Source organism: Taurulus bubalis (genome assembly GCF_910589615.1).
Source record: "Taurulus bubalis genome assembly, chromosome: 5".
Taxonomy (NCBI): Eukaryota; Metazoa; Chordata; class Actinopteri; order Perciformes; family Cottidae; genus Taurulus; species Taurulus bubalis.
In genome coordinates this window covers 21,890,252-21,908,561 of record NC_136593.1, presented here as the reverse complement: position 1 = coordinate 21,908,561, position 18,310 = coordinate 21,890,252, and the positions used below count along the sequence as shown (strand labels likewise).

Sequence of the window (18,310 nt, the reverse complement as noted above, 5' to 3'; positions counted from 1 at the left end):
ACAAACGCTTACGTCAGCCACGACTAGAAGGCATTTACCTCTGCTTCCATCAGCAGTTGAGAATCTCCTAATTAAGGCCTATTTAACATTTTCCGTTCATGAGAATTGCGTGCTCACTCGCACAATAGCCTATATTTTGTTCCTCAAAATTCCTTTAGAGTCTGCAGAAGTTACACTGCTTCCCTTCTTTTTTTGAGGGGGGGGGGGGTCAAATCTACTAAAAACAGCCATTACGAAATGCCCCGAGTAAGATTAGTCTTTATTTGACCAGCAAACGCACAGAAAAAGTGGAAAATAGTAAGTGTAAAATTACCAGTTAGGAATTATTGGTACACCTGACACTCAAACACACCTTATTTTTGGCTGTAGCTCGCAAGGGTTTATTTTGAATGCCGAGAAGTTAGAGAGGTCATATTTAGGTGTTTCAGGTGAGGATAGCATCAGTCCCCCCTCCCTATCTGAAGCCATCCACCCACTGTCTACTGGAGAAAGCAAGTTGTTGTTGTTGTTGTTGTTGTTGTTGTTGTTGCTGTTATGTTGCCCAGGCCAGGCTTTCAGTAAGTGAAAAGAGGCTCAACATACTGGAAACAACCTGCAGAGCTCCGCCAACTCAACGCCATTGTTTTCACGCATTGGTACAATGTGTTGAGTTGCCTCAGCCAGGATGTGCCCACTCAGGTTCAGCTGTCTGGTACCAGATGAAAGGTTCCGATCTCTAAAATGTTTTGTGTGGATATTTGTTCTCTTTAATTTTACAACTTTAGTTGCTTGTTGGGAATCAAAACTGGAGCGCTGATCCTTTCCTATGAAAGAAAGACCAATGATGTTGTCTGAGGTTGGTTCACAGTTAGGTGACAGTGGCTACAGGAAGTTGTGGCAAACCCTTTTGTTGTGTGTTTGTATTCGTTTTCTTTCCGTTACCTTTGGATTCAGATTCACCAAAAGACCAGCGTAGCTCTTAAAGCTGTCCTACGGATCAGTCAAAGCAGCGCTGATAAAGACCCAGTCACACTAATGTGCAAAACATTTACATTTAGATAAATTCACTTCAATGGAATCAGTGGCGGGGTGAAGTAAATATATACATTGTTTTTTGCATAAAGTTCAAGTCATGTGAAATTGATCAATTAGCAAAAACACCCAACATACTTGAGAGAACAGAGGAGTGCTAGCTATCGTAGCTTATTAGCCGCGTTGCACCATCCGCTTGTATCTATCCCTCCTCTGTCGGAGCACGGTTAAAGGTTCTCTAAGCTAACAAGCTTGCCGTCAGTTAGCAAGTTTCGTTAGCTTAGACACATTTTCTTTCCCTCTCTCCCCCTTATAGTAACGATATGTCGAATGAAATGATGTACAATCTTGAGAACAAGGCGCAGTGCAAAGAAAATAGAAAGAGACCGGGAGATCTGTTATAACGGACTAGCGTTAGCTTGTCACCCGGTTAGCTATTTTCCCTAATTCATTTTTCTGTGCTAGTTTCTGGTGTGACCGGGCACCAAGGAATTGTATTACTTATTTTTGCAAATTCTGTAGAGTGCGTTAGAGTAAAATTCTGGTAAAACGTGTTTTTCTCACTACGGAAGCCCTGCGAGGTCAAGTTAGAAGAATAGAATCTAGTGCTCCATTTTTGGATTCTCTCTGAAAGTTTAATCCTGGCAAAACTTTTTTTTTCACCTGGCAAAACTTCCCCCCACTTTTCAGGAAATTAGAAAGATCATCCTGCCAGAACATTTCACCTGTTGTTAAGTCATCAACACAGGAGAAAACAATTCAGATTGTTTTTTCTCTCTTCCGGGCCTCTCTGGGCTTCCGTATTTCACACAAATAATTGATAAAAATAACTAATAATAATCTCTCTGGTGAGGGAGCAGCCTGACCTTTTGTAAGTGAATGACTCGACTGGGCAAAAATCGGTTTAACCTCAGTAACACTCTATCTGCCGCCTGACTGTGAGACTCCATTTCCATTTTCGATGGAATGTACCGAGTCCAGACACAACCCCGACGCGAAGCCCAGTGTTTTAGGAGAGACCCGCATGTGACGCTCGACTTGTCGAACTTCTGTGCTATTTCGAAGGGGCCAGCAGAATGCATGTGCAGGGCACATAATGTGAATGTGCAAAACTTGATTATTTTATCTGTTGAAAATGTTGTTATGGTCTTACTGATTTTTTTTTTTTTTTTTATGTGTCGATTATGTGATTTTTTTTGGGGGGGTTTTCTATTCCTTTCCTCCTCTCCCTAATCTTTTTAACTCTTCGTGATTTTAAAATTCATGTTGTAATATTTCACCGGGCAAACAACCACTGTAAAGATGAAGCAAGTTCTCCGCGCTGGTCAAAGGCACAATGTACTGTAATCTGCAAAAGAAACGGACACCAGAGGGCGCCGCAGGGATCCTCTTAACTCTACAATTGTTCAGTGCGTCTCTGCAGTGCATCGCTGGATTCGAACCCGCGCGAGTCCAACCGGAGTGACGCTTTTATTTTGTCTTCTTTTCCACAGACTTGTTGTAAAAGTTGCATCCTTCCATCCGTTCACTCTCAGTCTGTATCCTCCACTCTCTTTCTGACCAGGTGCCGGCGTTCTGCCTCTGTGTCAAATGGAAAGTTGTGAATACTTCTATAAAAGGGGCAAGTAATGCTTTGTCTATTTATTTTTAGATTGCACACAAAGCAAATTGTATATATTATATTTATTCTATATATAAGGTTGTTTATTTTGTCATTTCATTTTGGCTCTGTTTCCTTGTCACCATGTTGTTTTTGTCATTCTCTTCTCTTTCACCTTTTTTTTTTTCTTTTTGCAAAAGGCCAGTAGAGCTTCTTCGTTTTCACCGGCGGTGAGGCTAACGAATAGCACGGTGCCTAATACCAGTCTTTACACACCTCGCGCACACGCACACACACACACACCCTGTCACACACACAGAGAAAACATACTTATAAAACATAGAATGGCCTTAACCTATGAGAGCCGAGCTCAACTCAGAAGTAACCCAATCAGGAGCTAGGTTCGCCACAGAGTAGCGTCTCTTTAATTAGCGTTGATTAATAAAAGATGTACAGTTGATTGTGATTGTAGTGTAATAATGACTTTATATGACGCAGCAGCGGAGAGGAGGAGGGCGGGTGGCAGCAGCCGTTGTTCACAAATGCGCAAAAACGAGGACTTTGAGGCTGAAAAAGCTCAGTATGCTGGTTTCACGGGGCAGGAGTAAGAAGTAGGATTTTTAAGCCAGCAAAAAAAATGTGTCACTTCTCCTTATGTTTCCACCTGTATCTGAAATAGCCAGCCTGTTAAAAACCCTTCAACCACCCACCGCCTTGTTAACCTCAGTGCTTCAAAACCCTCAAGCCCCTGAATCCTCGGGTTGCCAACACCCACGTCGAGGTGGAGCCTCTGATTCAGACTCTGAACCTCCACCATAAAACTCTGGTGTCAGTCTCACTGGGGCCGAGGTCTTTGCATTCTCTGTGTTCTCTTCTTGTAAAAGCCCTCCCTCTGTGAGGCTGGAGGAAGGCTCTCTCCCTGCAGGACTTTGTAAATTGCTGGAAATAAAGGATTATATTATTTCATACCATTTCTATTCTTACTGTCTGTTTTTGTCAGCTTGTGTCGGTGATCTGACGGGATCCATGCACTCTTTTCTAAGTACAGATGTTCAGAGGCAGAGATAAGACCATAAGATAATAACGTATCCCCACAAGATAAGAACGTATTCCCACAAGATAATAACGTATCCCCACAAGATAAGAACGTATTCCCACAAGATAAGAACTTGTAACCAAAAGATAATATTTTTTTCTTAGATAATAACTTGTTCCATCTAGGCAATTTTGTATTCACACAAGAAGAAAACAATTCCCACAAGATAATACAAAATTGTTCCCAAAAGATATTAACTTGTTCCCACAAGATAATAAAAATGTGTTCCCACAAGATAATAACTTGTTAATTTAAGATAAGAACTTATTCCCACAAGATAATACAAATTTGTTCCCACAAGACAACATTTTATACTTGTTTGCACAAGATTAGAAAAGTATCACTTTTCTGGACTTTAGGGACTGTAACAGTGCTTTGCTATTCTGGGGTTTTCACATTCACTTGAAAGCTGCTGAAGTTAAAGTGGCAAAGCAAAGCAACACAAACTAAACTAATTACGGTCAAATCAAAATCACCTTCTGTTAGCGGCTGGCCACATCACAAAAAAAGGGAACCGCTGGTCCTCTTCTTTGTCCTCGTCTTCCTCTTCACTCTGATTGGAAGTTTCCCAAAAGATTGCAAGAGATTTAATTGTTGAACTTGTGTGTCTAATGTAAGAAACAGTGTGCAGTGTTTTGTAAAGCAGTAAATGTATTTTATACTTTTGATGTATTGGTTTAAGGTATGTTGGCCAAAAATAAGGTTTTGATGCTTTCGTCGAAGCGTTCACTCTCAGCGTGTGAGCAATCGCAAACAAACTGCAAAAGGCTCTTGCAGCTTCATTACCATGAGGTTATTAACTCTTACACTGGAAAATGTTTGGATAAAACAATTTAGTCATTGACATTAAATAGATACGGAATAGAACACACAAGGCGTAAATAAAATATATCTTTAAATATGATGAACAAACAAGCCAAAGACAAAAGGGAGGGAAAGGGTGAGAACGACAGTTCATCTAGCAGGAGATGAGCAGAGGGTTGACGCTGCTGGTTTTACACCCTGAAGATGGACCCGGGGGTTTCTCTCGTCTCTCCCCTCCTTCGTCCTCCCCCCTGTTTCCAAGGAGATCCCTGGAGGAGAGCCGGGCACAGAGGGCGTCAGCTATCTGCAAGACCTGAGATGGACCTGGGGAAACACCACGGATCTTTCTTAGCAAGGAGCCACACTAAACTACCAATACTTGGACAAGTGGAAGCTGTGGAACACACCTACCGTCTCCACTCCTGCTGCACACATCCAGAGTGTCCATCACGATCTTCCCCAGAGCCCGGCGGGACACGTTCTACAGAGAGGGGGAGAGAAGTTTGTCTTCTTCATTTCATCTATAAGGGAATGTACAACACGAAAAACCAACCCGTCCTCACACCTTAACGACTGTACCAGCGACAGGTGCACGCTTTAACCGCGTGGTTAACGTGGTGAACTGAAACAAACCACCGCTTGGTTTCCTCAGTACGTTTGTTACGTAACATGGGTCACACGCGTGAAGCACGGTGAGCACGTTACATGAGTTAAAGTGAGTCCGTGTTGACTTTTGGCTTCACACGGGACAGGAACACAGGCGTCCTGGGTGAAAGTCCCGTGTTTGCACTCAGTCGCTCTGACCTCTTCCTTTAATATTCCGATATTAATAATGTTAGATTTGTTTATCTAATATTGAACACTTTGGGGCTACATAAATCATAATGAAATACATAATCAAATGAATAAATGGTGTAAAATGTATACATGGAGGGTTTTATAACAAGCGGTCCTTTTACATTTTACAATATCATTTTGTATTACACAATAACGTCAGAGGCCGGTGACGACGACACTGTCGTGAAAAGACAGATTATGAACTAAATATGTCATTATGAAAAATAACATATTTAACATGATGAAAAGTGAGAGTCATAGAATAAAACTTGATATGAAATAAAAGTTATTTGTCAGTTGTTATTCTATAACAATATATGTACATACATATAACACTGTATATTGTACACACTGCATTCATATGTGTATTTATTTCATAACATCTTTGTTATTTATTTAACAGTGAATAATTTACACAAATTACTGGCATGTATCTCACACAGTTCCACTCAGCTTAAATACTATCATCTTCTTTTTGTGTGTATCCTTCGTCCTTCCAACTCAGTAGCCAACTAGGATGGAATGAACACTAGATGGCAGTGAAGAGGCGCGCGCGCGTGTGTGTGTGTGTGTGTGTGTGTGTGTGTGTGTGTGTGTGTGTGTGTATGTGTGTGTGTAAACCTTGTTGCGGAGCTGCAGCAGCAGTGTGAGGGCATCTGTGAGTTTGTCCTCCAGCAAAGACAGACGTGTCTTCTCTCTCTCCTCCGTCCTGGTTTTGTCCTTCTGTTCCTCGGGCCTCTGGGAAACAGGAAGGACGAACACATGAATGCAAACGAGCTCCTGAACCGCGTTTAGTAATCAGTTTCTAAAACGAGCTTCACACAGATATACCTTCTCATGATCTACACTTGTAGGAGGAGCCACTTCAAAGACAAGGGAATGGGAGTTTTAGTCCAACCAACATTTCTCTATCTGGATGCAGCGACACGATGATGACGGTGATGAGGATGATGATGGGTTAATTAAACCTTTAAGGTTGAAGGCAAAGGGATGGACTCAAGTTCGTAGAAGGTCCAGGGACTGCATCTTCCTTCTCTTTGACCTCTTGACCTCATGAAGCTGTATTGGTGGCAGTGATCTGACGGACAAGCATCGCTCTTCTTCATCCTTTAGTGATTCAGTGTTCCCATTGGTTTTTCCTCATATTTGTCTTTTGTTTGGCCAGTACTCAGACTTGTCCACAGTTTAAAAAAGTAAACTTCAACATGGACCGTATTTTCCCATAGTTTCTTATCCAAGTGACAAATGGGGACAGCAGCTTTTGTTTTTTTAATTGGGAGAACGCTGCAATGAAATCGCTCGGGGCAACTCCTCACCGTCAACGCACGTCCACTAAAAGTGTTGCTGACAGACTCAGATTATTATTAGAAGAGTCTGACAAAAAATTTAAAAAGCACCCTATATGGAGAAATAAAACCCTTTTTTCTTAAACTTTCACTTCAGTCTGTTTGTTACTGTGTTTAAATCTCTCGCAAGGTTTCGGCCTCGAGATGAACGGAGTGCTCAGTCATGGCGTAGAAAATCTTTTAGAGAACCCAGAGCTGTGCTTTCTGTTCTCCCGACACAGCAAACTCTGACAACAACCGGCGTTCCTCTTGCCGATGCAGCAACAAGTCCCCTCTCATGAGACTTTTGGAATGAGATTTCTCCTCGAGCGAGATTTGGTGGAACACAGAAACAAACAGACCGCACTGAAGTGAAAGGAGGTTTTATTTCCCTGTGGGGTCCTGTCCATAAGGTTGTCAGACACTTGCAATAACAATCTGAGCCTGTCGGCAGCAGAAACAACACTTTTAGTGGACGTGTTGACGTTGAAGGTTTCTTTCCCCACTACCTCATCTGATATTAAAGCTCCAGAGCTTTACAGCTGTTTGCAGCTCATCTGCCCTCCAAGCTTCTCCTTCCCACCTTTTCTTTTTCCAAGCATCTGCTTTCCTCCGGCTTCTCTTGATTTTGTTCCTTCCAGCTGCGGCGCCCCCTGCTGATGAGGTTTCTATCATGCAGGTAATAACTCTGAGGGTCAGCCTGATGGACCGCGTGGCTCTGACATCTGGAGGGAGAAGCAAGAAAGAACACATCAATAAAAAAAAGGACATTTGGAATTAAAGAGCGATTCTGCGGCGGTGTCAGAAGCGGACTAACGGACCCTTTGCCACAGCCGTGCGGTCGGTGCTTCTTCGCCTCCGACAGGCTGCACTGCCCTTCCTCCCTCGTGCCTCTGTCCTCCTCCTCCTCTTCGTCGGAGGCCGCTTTCCCCTCCACCGCTCTCTGCAGACACTCTGTAGGAGCAGTTACTTTAAATGGTGTTAACTGTCAATACTCTGTTGCAAAGCGTCATTTATTAATGAATAAAAATGTTCGTGTGGCCTGAAAAGCACAACATCTGTTACACTGTCAAACTGTCCGGGGTGAGAGGAACGGGATACTGCAAAGCCTTAAATACATCAACAACCCCTGCAAAAAAAAACTACACGAAAAACATGCTAGATGTGTGCAAACGGCAGTGATAAAAATATGAAATATAGAAAGAGCTAGATTACCTGTCTTGCTGCAGGCGTCTGCTGCTCCGATTGGGTACGTCTCATGATGGGCGGGGTCGGGGATGCAGGCGCAGCGGGATCTGAGGGTGGCGACCAAAAGAGAGAGAGCATAACTTGTTTGTGCTTTTGGCTGTGCTTTTATTTTTTGAGTGGTGTTTGTTGAACGTTAACCTCATCTGCATTTCACCCGACACTATCACTCAGTGGGAGTTGTGTGTAACTGGAGCTGCTGGCTTTAGCGCAGTGAAATATCAAATCAGTAGAGCGTAGAGGCAAATGATGTGTAAATACACACACACACACACCTGTACTGGTGTAGTTCAGCCTCCAGTTGGCTGATCCTGGACTGGAGCTGCGGCACGGCCTGCGCCTGCTCCTGGATGGTCCGAACCCTCTGAAGGCCCAAACTCAGAGCCTCCCTGGCGTCCTCCGCCCGCCTCCTGATGGAGAGATCATCCCAGAGCATCAGAACCATTCCTCCCATCTCCATCCACTCAAAACATCATCCGGCTGACTTCACTTCAAAGATGAATTACCTTATGTGAGCGTTCTCCTTCCTCAGCGCCGACTCCGCCCCGTGACTTTTGCGCACCTCCTGGTAGGCCCAGCGCAGCTCCTCCTCCAGGCGCTCGTTGAACTTCATGGCCTCCTCCAGCTGGCCGTCACGCGCCGAGCGGATCAGCTTCAGCTCCCTCTCCAGGGGGTCCCTGATGTCCCGTCTCCTCGCCACCCTCCTCGCCGCGTCCCCTCCTTTGATCCTGCGTGTCGGCACCAGTTTGCCCTGTTCGAGGGTGATGGAGGTCGTCGGGGTCGAAGCTGGGGTGTTGAAGACGGAGGGGCTGGGCGGCGGGCGGCTGCTCTCCCGCCGGAGGGCCACCTCCAGGGCCAGGCAGCGAGCGTCGCTCCCCTGCAGCGCCGAGCGGAGGTCCTCCACCAGCTCCCGCAGAGCGGCTACCTCCTCTGGTGGAGGAGAAGAAGAAGATGAGGAAGGAGAAGAAGAAGATGAAGAAAAAGAGGAACACAAAAAAGTAGAAGAAGAAAAAGAAAGGAGGGTGAATATTATGAAAAATGACATAGTTACAAGTTACTCAAGTACTGTACCACTGTAAGTTGAATGCAAAATGCAAATTTGCTATTTTAATGACAATTTGTACAGTTTGAAATGAATGCAGAGTTGTTGTTTTGTTTTTTTTGCTTTATTTAACTTTTGAGTTATAGTTCCCTATATTTTAGAGGGTCTATTAAATTAATCAATAATAATAATAATCCAATACAGTAATATAACATTAAATAATAGTAACAGTCTGCACTTTTACTTCAGTGACGTTTTTGATTGGAGAACTTTTTCTGATCAGTGTGGGATATTGTTTTCTCATGTAAAGAACCTGAATACATTTATCGTTGCTAGTTTTTGGGAGAATGCAAAACTATATTGGTGGAAAGTAACCAAGAGCAAGGGTTCCCTCCTAACTCTCCAATATTTCCCATCTTTGTACTCTTTCTACTCCTATCCGGCAGCTTGGTTACTTCAGGTTCACCACGTCGAAAAATAGACAAGATTGTTGTCAAAGGTGAAATCAGCTCCCGACCTTTTTCTTTGGCCCCTGACCCCTTTGTGGGGAAAGCACTTGTGTCTCCTCATCTTTGAGTTGTTTTAAAAGTGACTCCCCCTCTACACCTCACAGATGAGTCCAATACTGATGAATAAGACTCAAAGAGGTCAAACTCTCCAATATTTCACAGAAAAAGAATAGAGAGAGACGGTCTAAAATATGAACACAATGTTGTTGTTTCTTCTTTTCCTCTCTCACCAAAGCTCTCACATTGATCTTGTGAGCTTCATTTCTAAAGTAGCTTTTGTATTTGGTACATTTGCTTAAGAAAGGGGGCAGAAGGAGAGAACAGATGGCGCAGGAAATGGAGAAGGTGAAGAAGATGGAGATGGAGAAGGTGAAGAAGATGGAGATGGAGAAGAAGATGGAGATGGAGAAGGTGAAGAAGATGGAGATGGAGATGGAGATGGAGAAGGTGAAGAAGATGGAGATGGAGAAGAAGATGGAGATGGAGAAGGTAATGAAGATGGAGATGGAGATGGAGAAGGAGAAGGTGAAGAAGATGGAGATGGAGAAGGTGAAGAAGATGGAGATGAAGATGGAGATGGAGAAGGTGAAGAAGATGGAGATGGAGAAGAAGATGGAGATGGAGAAGGTAATGAAGATGGAGATGGAGATGGAGAAGGAGAAGGTGAAGAAGATGGAGATGGAGATGGAGAAGGTGAAGAAGATGGAGATGAAGATGGAGAAGGTGAAGAAGATGGAGATGGAGAAGGTGAAGAAGATGGAGATGAAGATGGAGATGGAGAAGGTGAAGAAGATGGAGATGGAGAAGGTGAAGAAGATGGAGATGAAGATGGAGATGGAGAAGGTGAAGAAGATGGAGATGGAGAAGGTGAAGAAGATGGAGATGAAGATGGAGATGGAGAAGGTGAAGAAGATCACTCTAAACAAAGTGGGAAAGGTTACATGCTAAGACAGAAACAATAACTGCTGCTATATTAGTGGAGCAATATAAACCTGCAACATCTATTATTCCCTTAACTATCCCCTGGAAGCCGATCAAAGCAATAACACGTGCAACATGGAGACATCCGGGCTGGTGCGCTACCTGACTCGCAGTCCTCTGCGGTTCGACCTTTGACCGCCCGGTGAACGGTTCCGTTCTGACCCCTCGCCAGGTCGAAACTCACACATTTCCTCCGCCTGACGCGCGGCCACCGGAGCCGGATCTGCCTCTCCACCAGCTCGGTGTCCTCGGTGACGGGCAGCCGCACCGCGCACTCCCCTGCGCCTCTGCCGCGCACGCGGAAATGCCCACAGAGCCGCGAGTGGAAGTCCTTGAAGGACAGCCGGCATGGCAGCGCGGAGCACGCATCTTCGAACTCCTCCTCGTCTTCCTCGCACCTTCCTCCATCCCCGGATCCTGCTTCCTTCCCCGCTCCGGGGAGACCCAGCACGGCGCACAGCGCGGTGAAGTCCTCAGCCGACACCGCGTCGTCCCGGCTCGGGTGGGCCAGGTGGTGGAAGACCTCCTGCAGGTATTGGTCCATCCCGGTGGCCAGGACGACGATCTCGTTTTCCGCGCCGGGATCGGGGCAGTGGTGGTGAGCCAGCGCGCTCCGGAGCCACTCGCTCTTACGCGCGGTCCGCGGCGAGGCCCGGACGCGCTGCGGGGCCAACGCGGTGCGCTCCATGACTGCACATGAACCGAGTCAAGCTCTGCCTTTGGATCTCACCACAGGATTGACAAAATAGTAATAATTAAAATACACAATCCAAATGTGGGTTGACGCTGCGCGACTCCCTGGAGAAACTTCACTTTGGATTCCGTCCCGGCGCATCGAGATCTGATCCCCTCGGGGGAGAAAAAAAAAGTGAACCGACTCCACCCTTTTGTGTGCACTCTTACCGCGCACGTGTGAGAGTGTGTGTGTGTGTGTGTGTGTGTGTGTGTGTGTGTGTGTGTGTGTGTGTGTGTGTGTGTGTGGAGAGAGAGAGACTGTATCAGCAAGGTGCGTTCCGCGTACAGTAGGTATGTAAGACAATGGAGGGCAATTCTGCTTCTGTATGATCACAACAAGGTGACCTCATATCGTGTTGGAGCCTTTTGGAGAGCCAAAAACGACCCGCCACCACCCAGACTGAGTCACGGTGGGTTTCCGTTTACACCTTTTTACCAGATTGAATGTAGAGAGGATCTTGACTCACTGCATCCACAACCGCAAAGTGTCTCCTGGTACTCTTCACCTTCTGTTCTCACTCCCACGCGCGCGGAGACTTCACTCGGGAAGTCAAAGATGAGTTAGTTTCCAGCGAAACGGAGCGGCCGGAAGTAGCTTTCCCCGCCCCCTTGGTCTCTCCACCTGACAGCCATAACAAAGAGAGTAGCTCGGTTACGCGCTATGACGAGGCCGTGCCACGGGCATTACGCACTGCTAACACCCGAACTACAGCAGCTCACATAACTCCAGCGTGTCAGAATTAGTGCCAAAAAACTATTATGACAAATGTTGTCATAAAAAGAAAAAACAGACGTAGTATAGGAGGTTTGGAAGCCCGTTTTCGCCACTGTGATAAACAAAGTAAGATCTTGTAAGTCATAATTATGAGATACTATCTCATATTTCGACTTAGTATCTCATAATTTCGATTTAGTATCTCATAATTATGATTTACAGGATCTTCATTTTTTGTATCACAGTTGTGGAAACGGGCTTCCATAAGTATGTTGTGACAAATTAATAATAAAGTTAGTAAAAGTACTAACTAATAGTATGGTGTCTTTTTTTTTAAGTCATCGTATATTTTTTCATTTGAAAAAGTATTAAAACATGCAGTATAATATTCTGTATAAAGTCGTATAGACAATCGTAAAAAAATAATATATTATGTCATGAAATAGGTATAGACAATATCATAGTATAGAATGTAGTCAAAGCCTTGCCTTTATTGCATAGTATGAATACAAAATATATAAAGCCATAAACATGCCATAATGTCATGAAAAGGTCGTAGTATATTTTGTCATAAAATATGTCATAACAAATATAAACAAGTTTTTTTCAGTTGTATGTTCCTCCATGTATTGAATATGTCCAGATGCTAATATCTATAAACATCTTTTTCAACTGAATCCTCCTTACATTTATTATCTGATGCTTTTATCCGAAGCCACAGGTTCAATCATGTGGATACAACACAAAAACATACAAGTACATCATTCTCAGCAAATATGCTGAAGAGACAGAGAAAGATATTATTTATTATATCTTTGCCAGAGCAGATGAGTTTTTGGTCTGTGTTGAGTTTCTCTCCTTCCTTAAGTCATTGGGGCGCTCAGGCTGCAACAATAACAAACAGCATCACAGTATAATAATACTCAACAATACTCAGTTTAGTAATCAAAGCAATTGCATTGCATTGATTATTGATTACTCAGATCAAAAGCAGATTTTAAATATGTGGGTTTTGGAGAATGTCTGAGGTGTTCCAGAGGGGCAGCAATGGAGAAAGCTTTAAGAATAATGATGCACATAATTTATATATTTATGTAGCACTTTTCTTAACATGGTTACAAATTGTTTTTCAGAAGAAGAAAAAAAAACACAAACATAAATCAACAATAGAATAAAATGAAACAACAGAGCGCTGCTCCAACAGCAGCGAGACAAGCGGGAAACTAAAAAACTGACGTTGACGGATCAAATGGCGGCTCACCTGTTCTCCGTGTTTCCTCCTCCGTAGCGCGGGGAACAAATCCTAAAACAAACAACTTCAGGAAAAGCTCAGAGAAGACGTGCTGTTACAACTGAAGCTGACCCTGAGGGGAGAGGGTCTGTTGCCACGACACAAACAAACAACGAACAAGCGTCTTTCTGCAGATCCATCGGTCACTTCTATGTCGGCATTGTGCAGAGGAACCTGTCATGGCGTACGGCTGTAAAGAGGCTCTGTGTGTTTCTAATTGAGTGGAGGTGAAATGAGCAAACCGCTCAGGTAGCTAATGCTCAGGAGACCTGAGATTGTGTGTTTGGACCTTGTGTTGTGCAGAACATGTTAATAAGGTCCAATGCTGGAAGGGAAGAAGTCAAACATGGGGTGAAACTGCAGGAAAGTGTCCCCGATCAGATAGCTTTAATTAATCATTTAGAATAGTTTATAAAACTAACTTGTTGTAGTTGTTAGCCATTCGATGAAGCATACCGAGGGAGAGATTTGTCCCATGATGCATTGCGTTGAGTCTGGCGACGAATCGGAGGCCGTGTTGCTTCGCCTTCTTTGAGGTCAATTTTGAGATCTTACGCTGCATAGAGGTTATTGGAGGTAAAATAGTGTTTTTCATAGACCTCCAAAAGTATCAAAGAGATAAAAACATTTGAACACTTTGTTACATATTAACTTGAAAGTGTATTTTTCTTCTGAAATACATTTAGCTTTACTGCCCCACCGTTATTTATGTTTTCTGATCTGAACTGTGCCGACATACCAGCATCTTTAACATTTTAAATGTATCTGAGTGAAATTTTGGACTGTGACATCTTTTCGTTTAAAACCCTCCAGACTGGTTACATAATAAATAATCATTTTGAAATGAATAAAGCTCGCAGACCAGAATCCTGTCCAGGGTTAAAGACCATACTTTTTCCACTTTGCATGCATGCTAATGTACGAAAGACCTGGCTGGCAGATGAGTCACCTGAGGTCACATGAGCTCAGAGAGAGAAACCTGAGATATTGTTTCGTCTTTGTTTTGCTTTGCAGCACTCATCTGAACACGGCTGAACCGCAACGCTCGCTGACTGACTCATCGGTGGCTTTTTCTTTACCTTTTGGAAAGGAGTGTGAGCGTTCTGTTCCAGCTACTAGCCCAAGACAAACAAATGCATCTTCTCAAACACACACAAATTGTCCTGAAGAGATACCTGCGGCCTGTTTAACGGACATGTGTGGGCATGCAGAGCTTCGCTCAGGTCCTCTGGCTGTCGTCTCGGAAACGTATGTTCTTCCTTCCCGGCCTGCCGGGGGGAGAAATATGTGATAACACAGATCGAGGTCCAGGTGTGCACGACAGCCGCAGATATTAGTGTCATTAAACACACCAGTGTACTGGAAGATAAAAAGCTACTCCTCAGTAGGCGATCACCATGCAGCAAGCGTTGGGGATCTTCAGTTGAAATGTGTGCAGTTTTGGGAAAACAAAAGAGGCAAATGTATATAGATTTCACCTGAATAGGAGTCCAGCTGCAGTATGTGAGACCCGCCCTCCATCCTGACTGCTATTCTTTAGGAAATAAAGATCTTGTTCCTCCATCAAGATGCGTCCTAAAGGAGCACAGGCTTACATAAGTCACATAATATATGTTTTGGTCAGGGTTAAAGCTCTCTTTATCAGTTCTTCCTATATGTGTGTGTGTGTGTGTGTGTGTGTGTGTGTGTGAGAGTGGGGTAACTAGAAGTTAATGTGCAGCTCAGCATGAGTCCCCTCAGCCCTGCTGTCACGCTGCCTCCCTCTGAGAGTTCAGTCCTCCAGATGCTGCCTGCTCCGGGTGAAAGGACCTGATCTGAAAATGAAAGGATGGGAAGCTGTAAATAAAGAGGAGGGTGTGTGTGTGTGTGTGTGTGTGTGTGTGTGTGTGTGTGTGTGTGCGTGCGTGTGTGTGTGTGAGGGGGGGGGTAGTTAGGGACTGAAGCTGCATGCCTTGCTTGACCAAGTGTGTCCTGTCGTTCACCTTTGAGAGGAGGAGTGAGGCGGTATCAGTATTGATAGGAGTCGGGTTTAAGGCTTTGTGTTGGCTGCCATATGCTCCTCTGAGGGTCAACAAAAAGACAAATACAGTCACACACACACACACACACACACACACACACACACACACCTCTTGGAAGTGGAGTGGTGAAGCTGACCGATTTGCCGTGTCAGTTCACCGAGGGTATCGTCCCGGTTTAACCCCCTCAGGGAAGTGAAGGTCCCTAAACGTGAGGTCACCCATGTCGACCTATTCGCCAGCTTTTTGTTTTTTTTGCGCTCTTACTTTTTTTATTGATCTGCGACCATTTCCTGTCAAAGCCTTTCGGGGCTGAGCCGCATGTCAAAGACAGGATGATGGTGGCAGAGTATCATTCGTACACGGAAATCATCCTCTTGTATTGCCCATTCAAACAGCATTCATTTGTATGTGCACCTCACAAATTAAAGTCTGATATTCATACTTCTTCTAGCTCTTGTTTTGCTCCACTGGTCTAAACATGTACAGTGTACAGGTATTTTTTTACAGCTTTTTTTTTTTTTTTTACTGAAAACAGCTGGCTCCTGCGGCCAAAAACATCACAAAGGAGCGCAGTGATGGTGAAAAAAAGTAAGTTGTGGGCCGTAAAAAAGGAACAATGAGCCAAATGACGGTAACGCGTCCAGGTAGAGCTCAGGGGAAACTGTTGGGTGATAAGTCGTCACTATCAGCAACCCCTCTCACGTTGTTTAGGGAGCAGTATCTCAAAATGCAAAGTGGTACTTAAGTAGGCCTACAGTGAGTGAGTAAATGTTCTTATTTAGAATCTTTGAGAGGTGGCCTTTTTTTTCTTCTTCTCAGTTTATGGGGTTTACACAGTACGGGTTTGACAGTTTAAGACTAAGTATACAACCAGTGATGCTATACATCTTCACTGTATTGTAGGGGCTACTTTGTACTTAGGACAAACAATCTTTTGTCAGCAGCACATGGAGTGCTCTGGTGATCTCACCACTGTGTGTGCTCAGGTGTGTTTATCTATGTGGAGCAGCACAGTATCTGACCTAAATCTCTCACAAAACTCTGAGATGTGAGGGTGCGGTGGGGTTATTACACATTTTAGTTTAAGTGTGGGTTCCTGACCCAAAGTGAATTCTAAAGACTCTAATAGTAGAGCGGCTTTGAGTTTAATGAAAATTACAGCCTAGAGACCACCTTGTGATGGAATCCCACCGGCCGCAATGCCAAACCTACTTCCAGCTCAAACCACACCCACCTATAGCTTTCATTGTGAACAAATGTTCCGTGACGCCAAAGCAGGGGCATACAGTGTGTGTGTGTGTGGGGGGGGGGGGGGGGCGTTCTCGGACCACCCCTATCTTAAAACTTGAATTTCAGTTTGATCTCAACTACACATCTGGAAAGTTTCCCATTTTGCATAAAATAAATCTGACAAACCCCTAAAAAAGTACTCATAACCGCATTCGTGGTAGCTCCCACAGCAGAGTCTCCAGGAGATTGACAAGGTGGAAACAATACCAGCGTTGCTGTTGCTGCTCTAAACTACCAAATGGGACTGCAATTTTCTAGCTACTAAAGAATACGCTAGACAGCTGAAGACCCAGGCTTTTTTTTTTAAAGAGCTAAAAGGAAACTAAATACTGGTCTTTCATGTGCTATTCACTGGGGACATAATTACAATAGGAAGATAATGCTCCTCTGTGTCTGTGATGTGCAAAGAGAGAACTGTTACGTGTTATCGAACTTTAAAGGTGATACTATGGCAGGGCTTAAATGTAATCCTTCTGCAACTTTTTTTTTTGCTTTATAGTTTACAATAAAGGCATTTAGATCCATGTGAACACTCAGCCTTGCTTCTTTATGATGTTTTTACCATGATGAGGCCTTGCCACAGTATCAAGGGTGACCCTGATTTGACAACTGTCACTGTGGACAGCTGTAAACGATGACAAGAAGAAACCAACAAAGGACATTAAAGCAGACAAATAGTCAAAGGCTGACAAAGTCCATCAGTCTGGCGAGCTCTAAACAATCCAGATGGTTCGACGTCCTTGAAAGGCCTCCCTCCCATTCACTCACTTTGTAGTCGATCATAAACCGAGCGCATTGTTCAGCCGCATCTGCCAACCTCTGAAAGCAGTCCACGTCCTCCTTGTGGGTTTGTGCAAATGTTACGAATTTGCGTGTGAAAGTAAACACTCCTCACAAACGCCGATTCATTCTCAACCACGCGATCTGTGATCGATGTGGAGTGTGTCAACACCGAGCCTGACGTGAGAAATTAGGTTCACGACAAGAAGCGGGCTCGGATTACTCCTTCAATGGAGACGTGATTTGTTATCTGTGTGTGTGTGTGTGTGTGTGCGTGTCACATTGTAAACAGCACTCTGCATAGTGACAATGTCAACATTTCCTCATTCCTGAGATATCCAAGGATCACCGGTCCACCTTTGAGCTGTCCCACCTGTGCACAAGGTCGCCGCTAAGATGCAAGCATGCACATTCACATTCAGCCACCTACCCACCCTCTCACACATACTCACACACTCACACACTAACTCACTAACACACTCACACAATTTGCCAACTGCATTCCTGAGAGCCAATGAATGCACTGGATGAGGTTAAAGGCAAAGCGGAGGAGGCGTGTGGCTACAGGTAGAGGCTCTGAGCTGCTACATTTGCACACTGTCTGGGTGTGACTGACACACACCAAACACACACCGAACACACACCTCCCTGTGTCCTGTAAAACTCCTGTAAAAGGAAAAGAGGCCACCAGTCCTTTGCAAACACGTGCACAGCTTAGCTGCTCAGAATACTTGGCCGTGAACGAATGATGCGTTCCTTGCCGTTTGCACATCCACAATACTCACCAACAACCTCCATCTCACATGTGCACACACACACACACACACACACACACACACACACACACACACACGCCAGAAGGTTTTAGGAAATAAAATGTTGTTGTTTTTGGGGTTCTGTAAGTATAGACCTGATGGTCAGCTGCTAGCGCCGATAGGTGACTAGGACACATATCTTTAGACTCTTAAGAAACTTTTTCTGCACAACAACACGATTATTACAGCGATGGTAAAGCTGCAGCCCTGCAC

General features: G+C 44.4%; 1 protein-coding gene across 1 annotated transcript; it reads right to left on the bottom strand.

The window, feature by feature from the left end:
• Positions 1-4,621: 4,621 nt before the first annotated feature.
• LOC306736939 (EF-hand and coiled-coil domain-containing protein 1) lies at positions 4,622-11,193 on the bottom strand. The gene is made up of 9 exons (XM_079218629.1): positions 10,553-11,193; positions 8,425-8,848; positions 8,194-8,328; positions 7,889-7,968; positions 7,495-7,627; positions 7,257-7,398; positions 5,970-6,086; positions 4,923-4,992; positions 4,622-4,835 (listed from the first exon to the last, which is right to left on the bottom strand). The coding sequence occupies exons 1-9, from the start codon at positions 11,136-11,138 to the stop codon at positions 4,666-4,668; spliced, it is 1,857 nt and encodes a 618-aa protein (XP_079074755.1). The 5' UTR covers positions 11,139-11,193; the 3' UTR covers positions 4,622-4,665.
• Between the last annotated feature and the right edge of the window lie 7,117 nt (positions 11,194-18,310).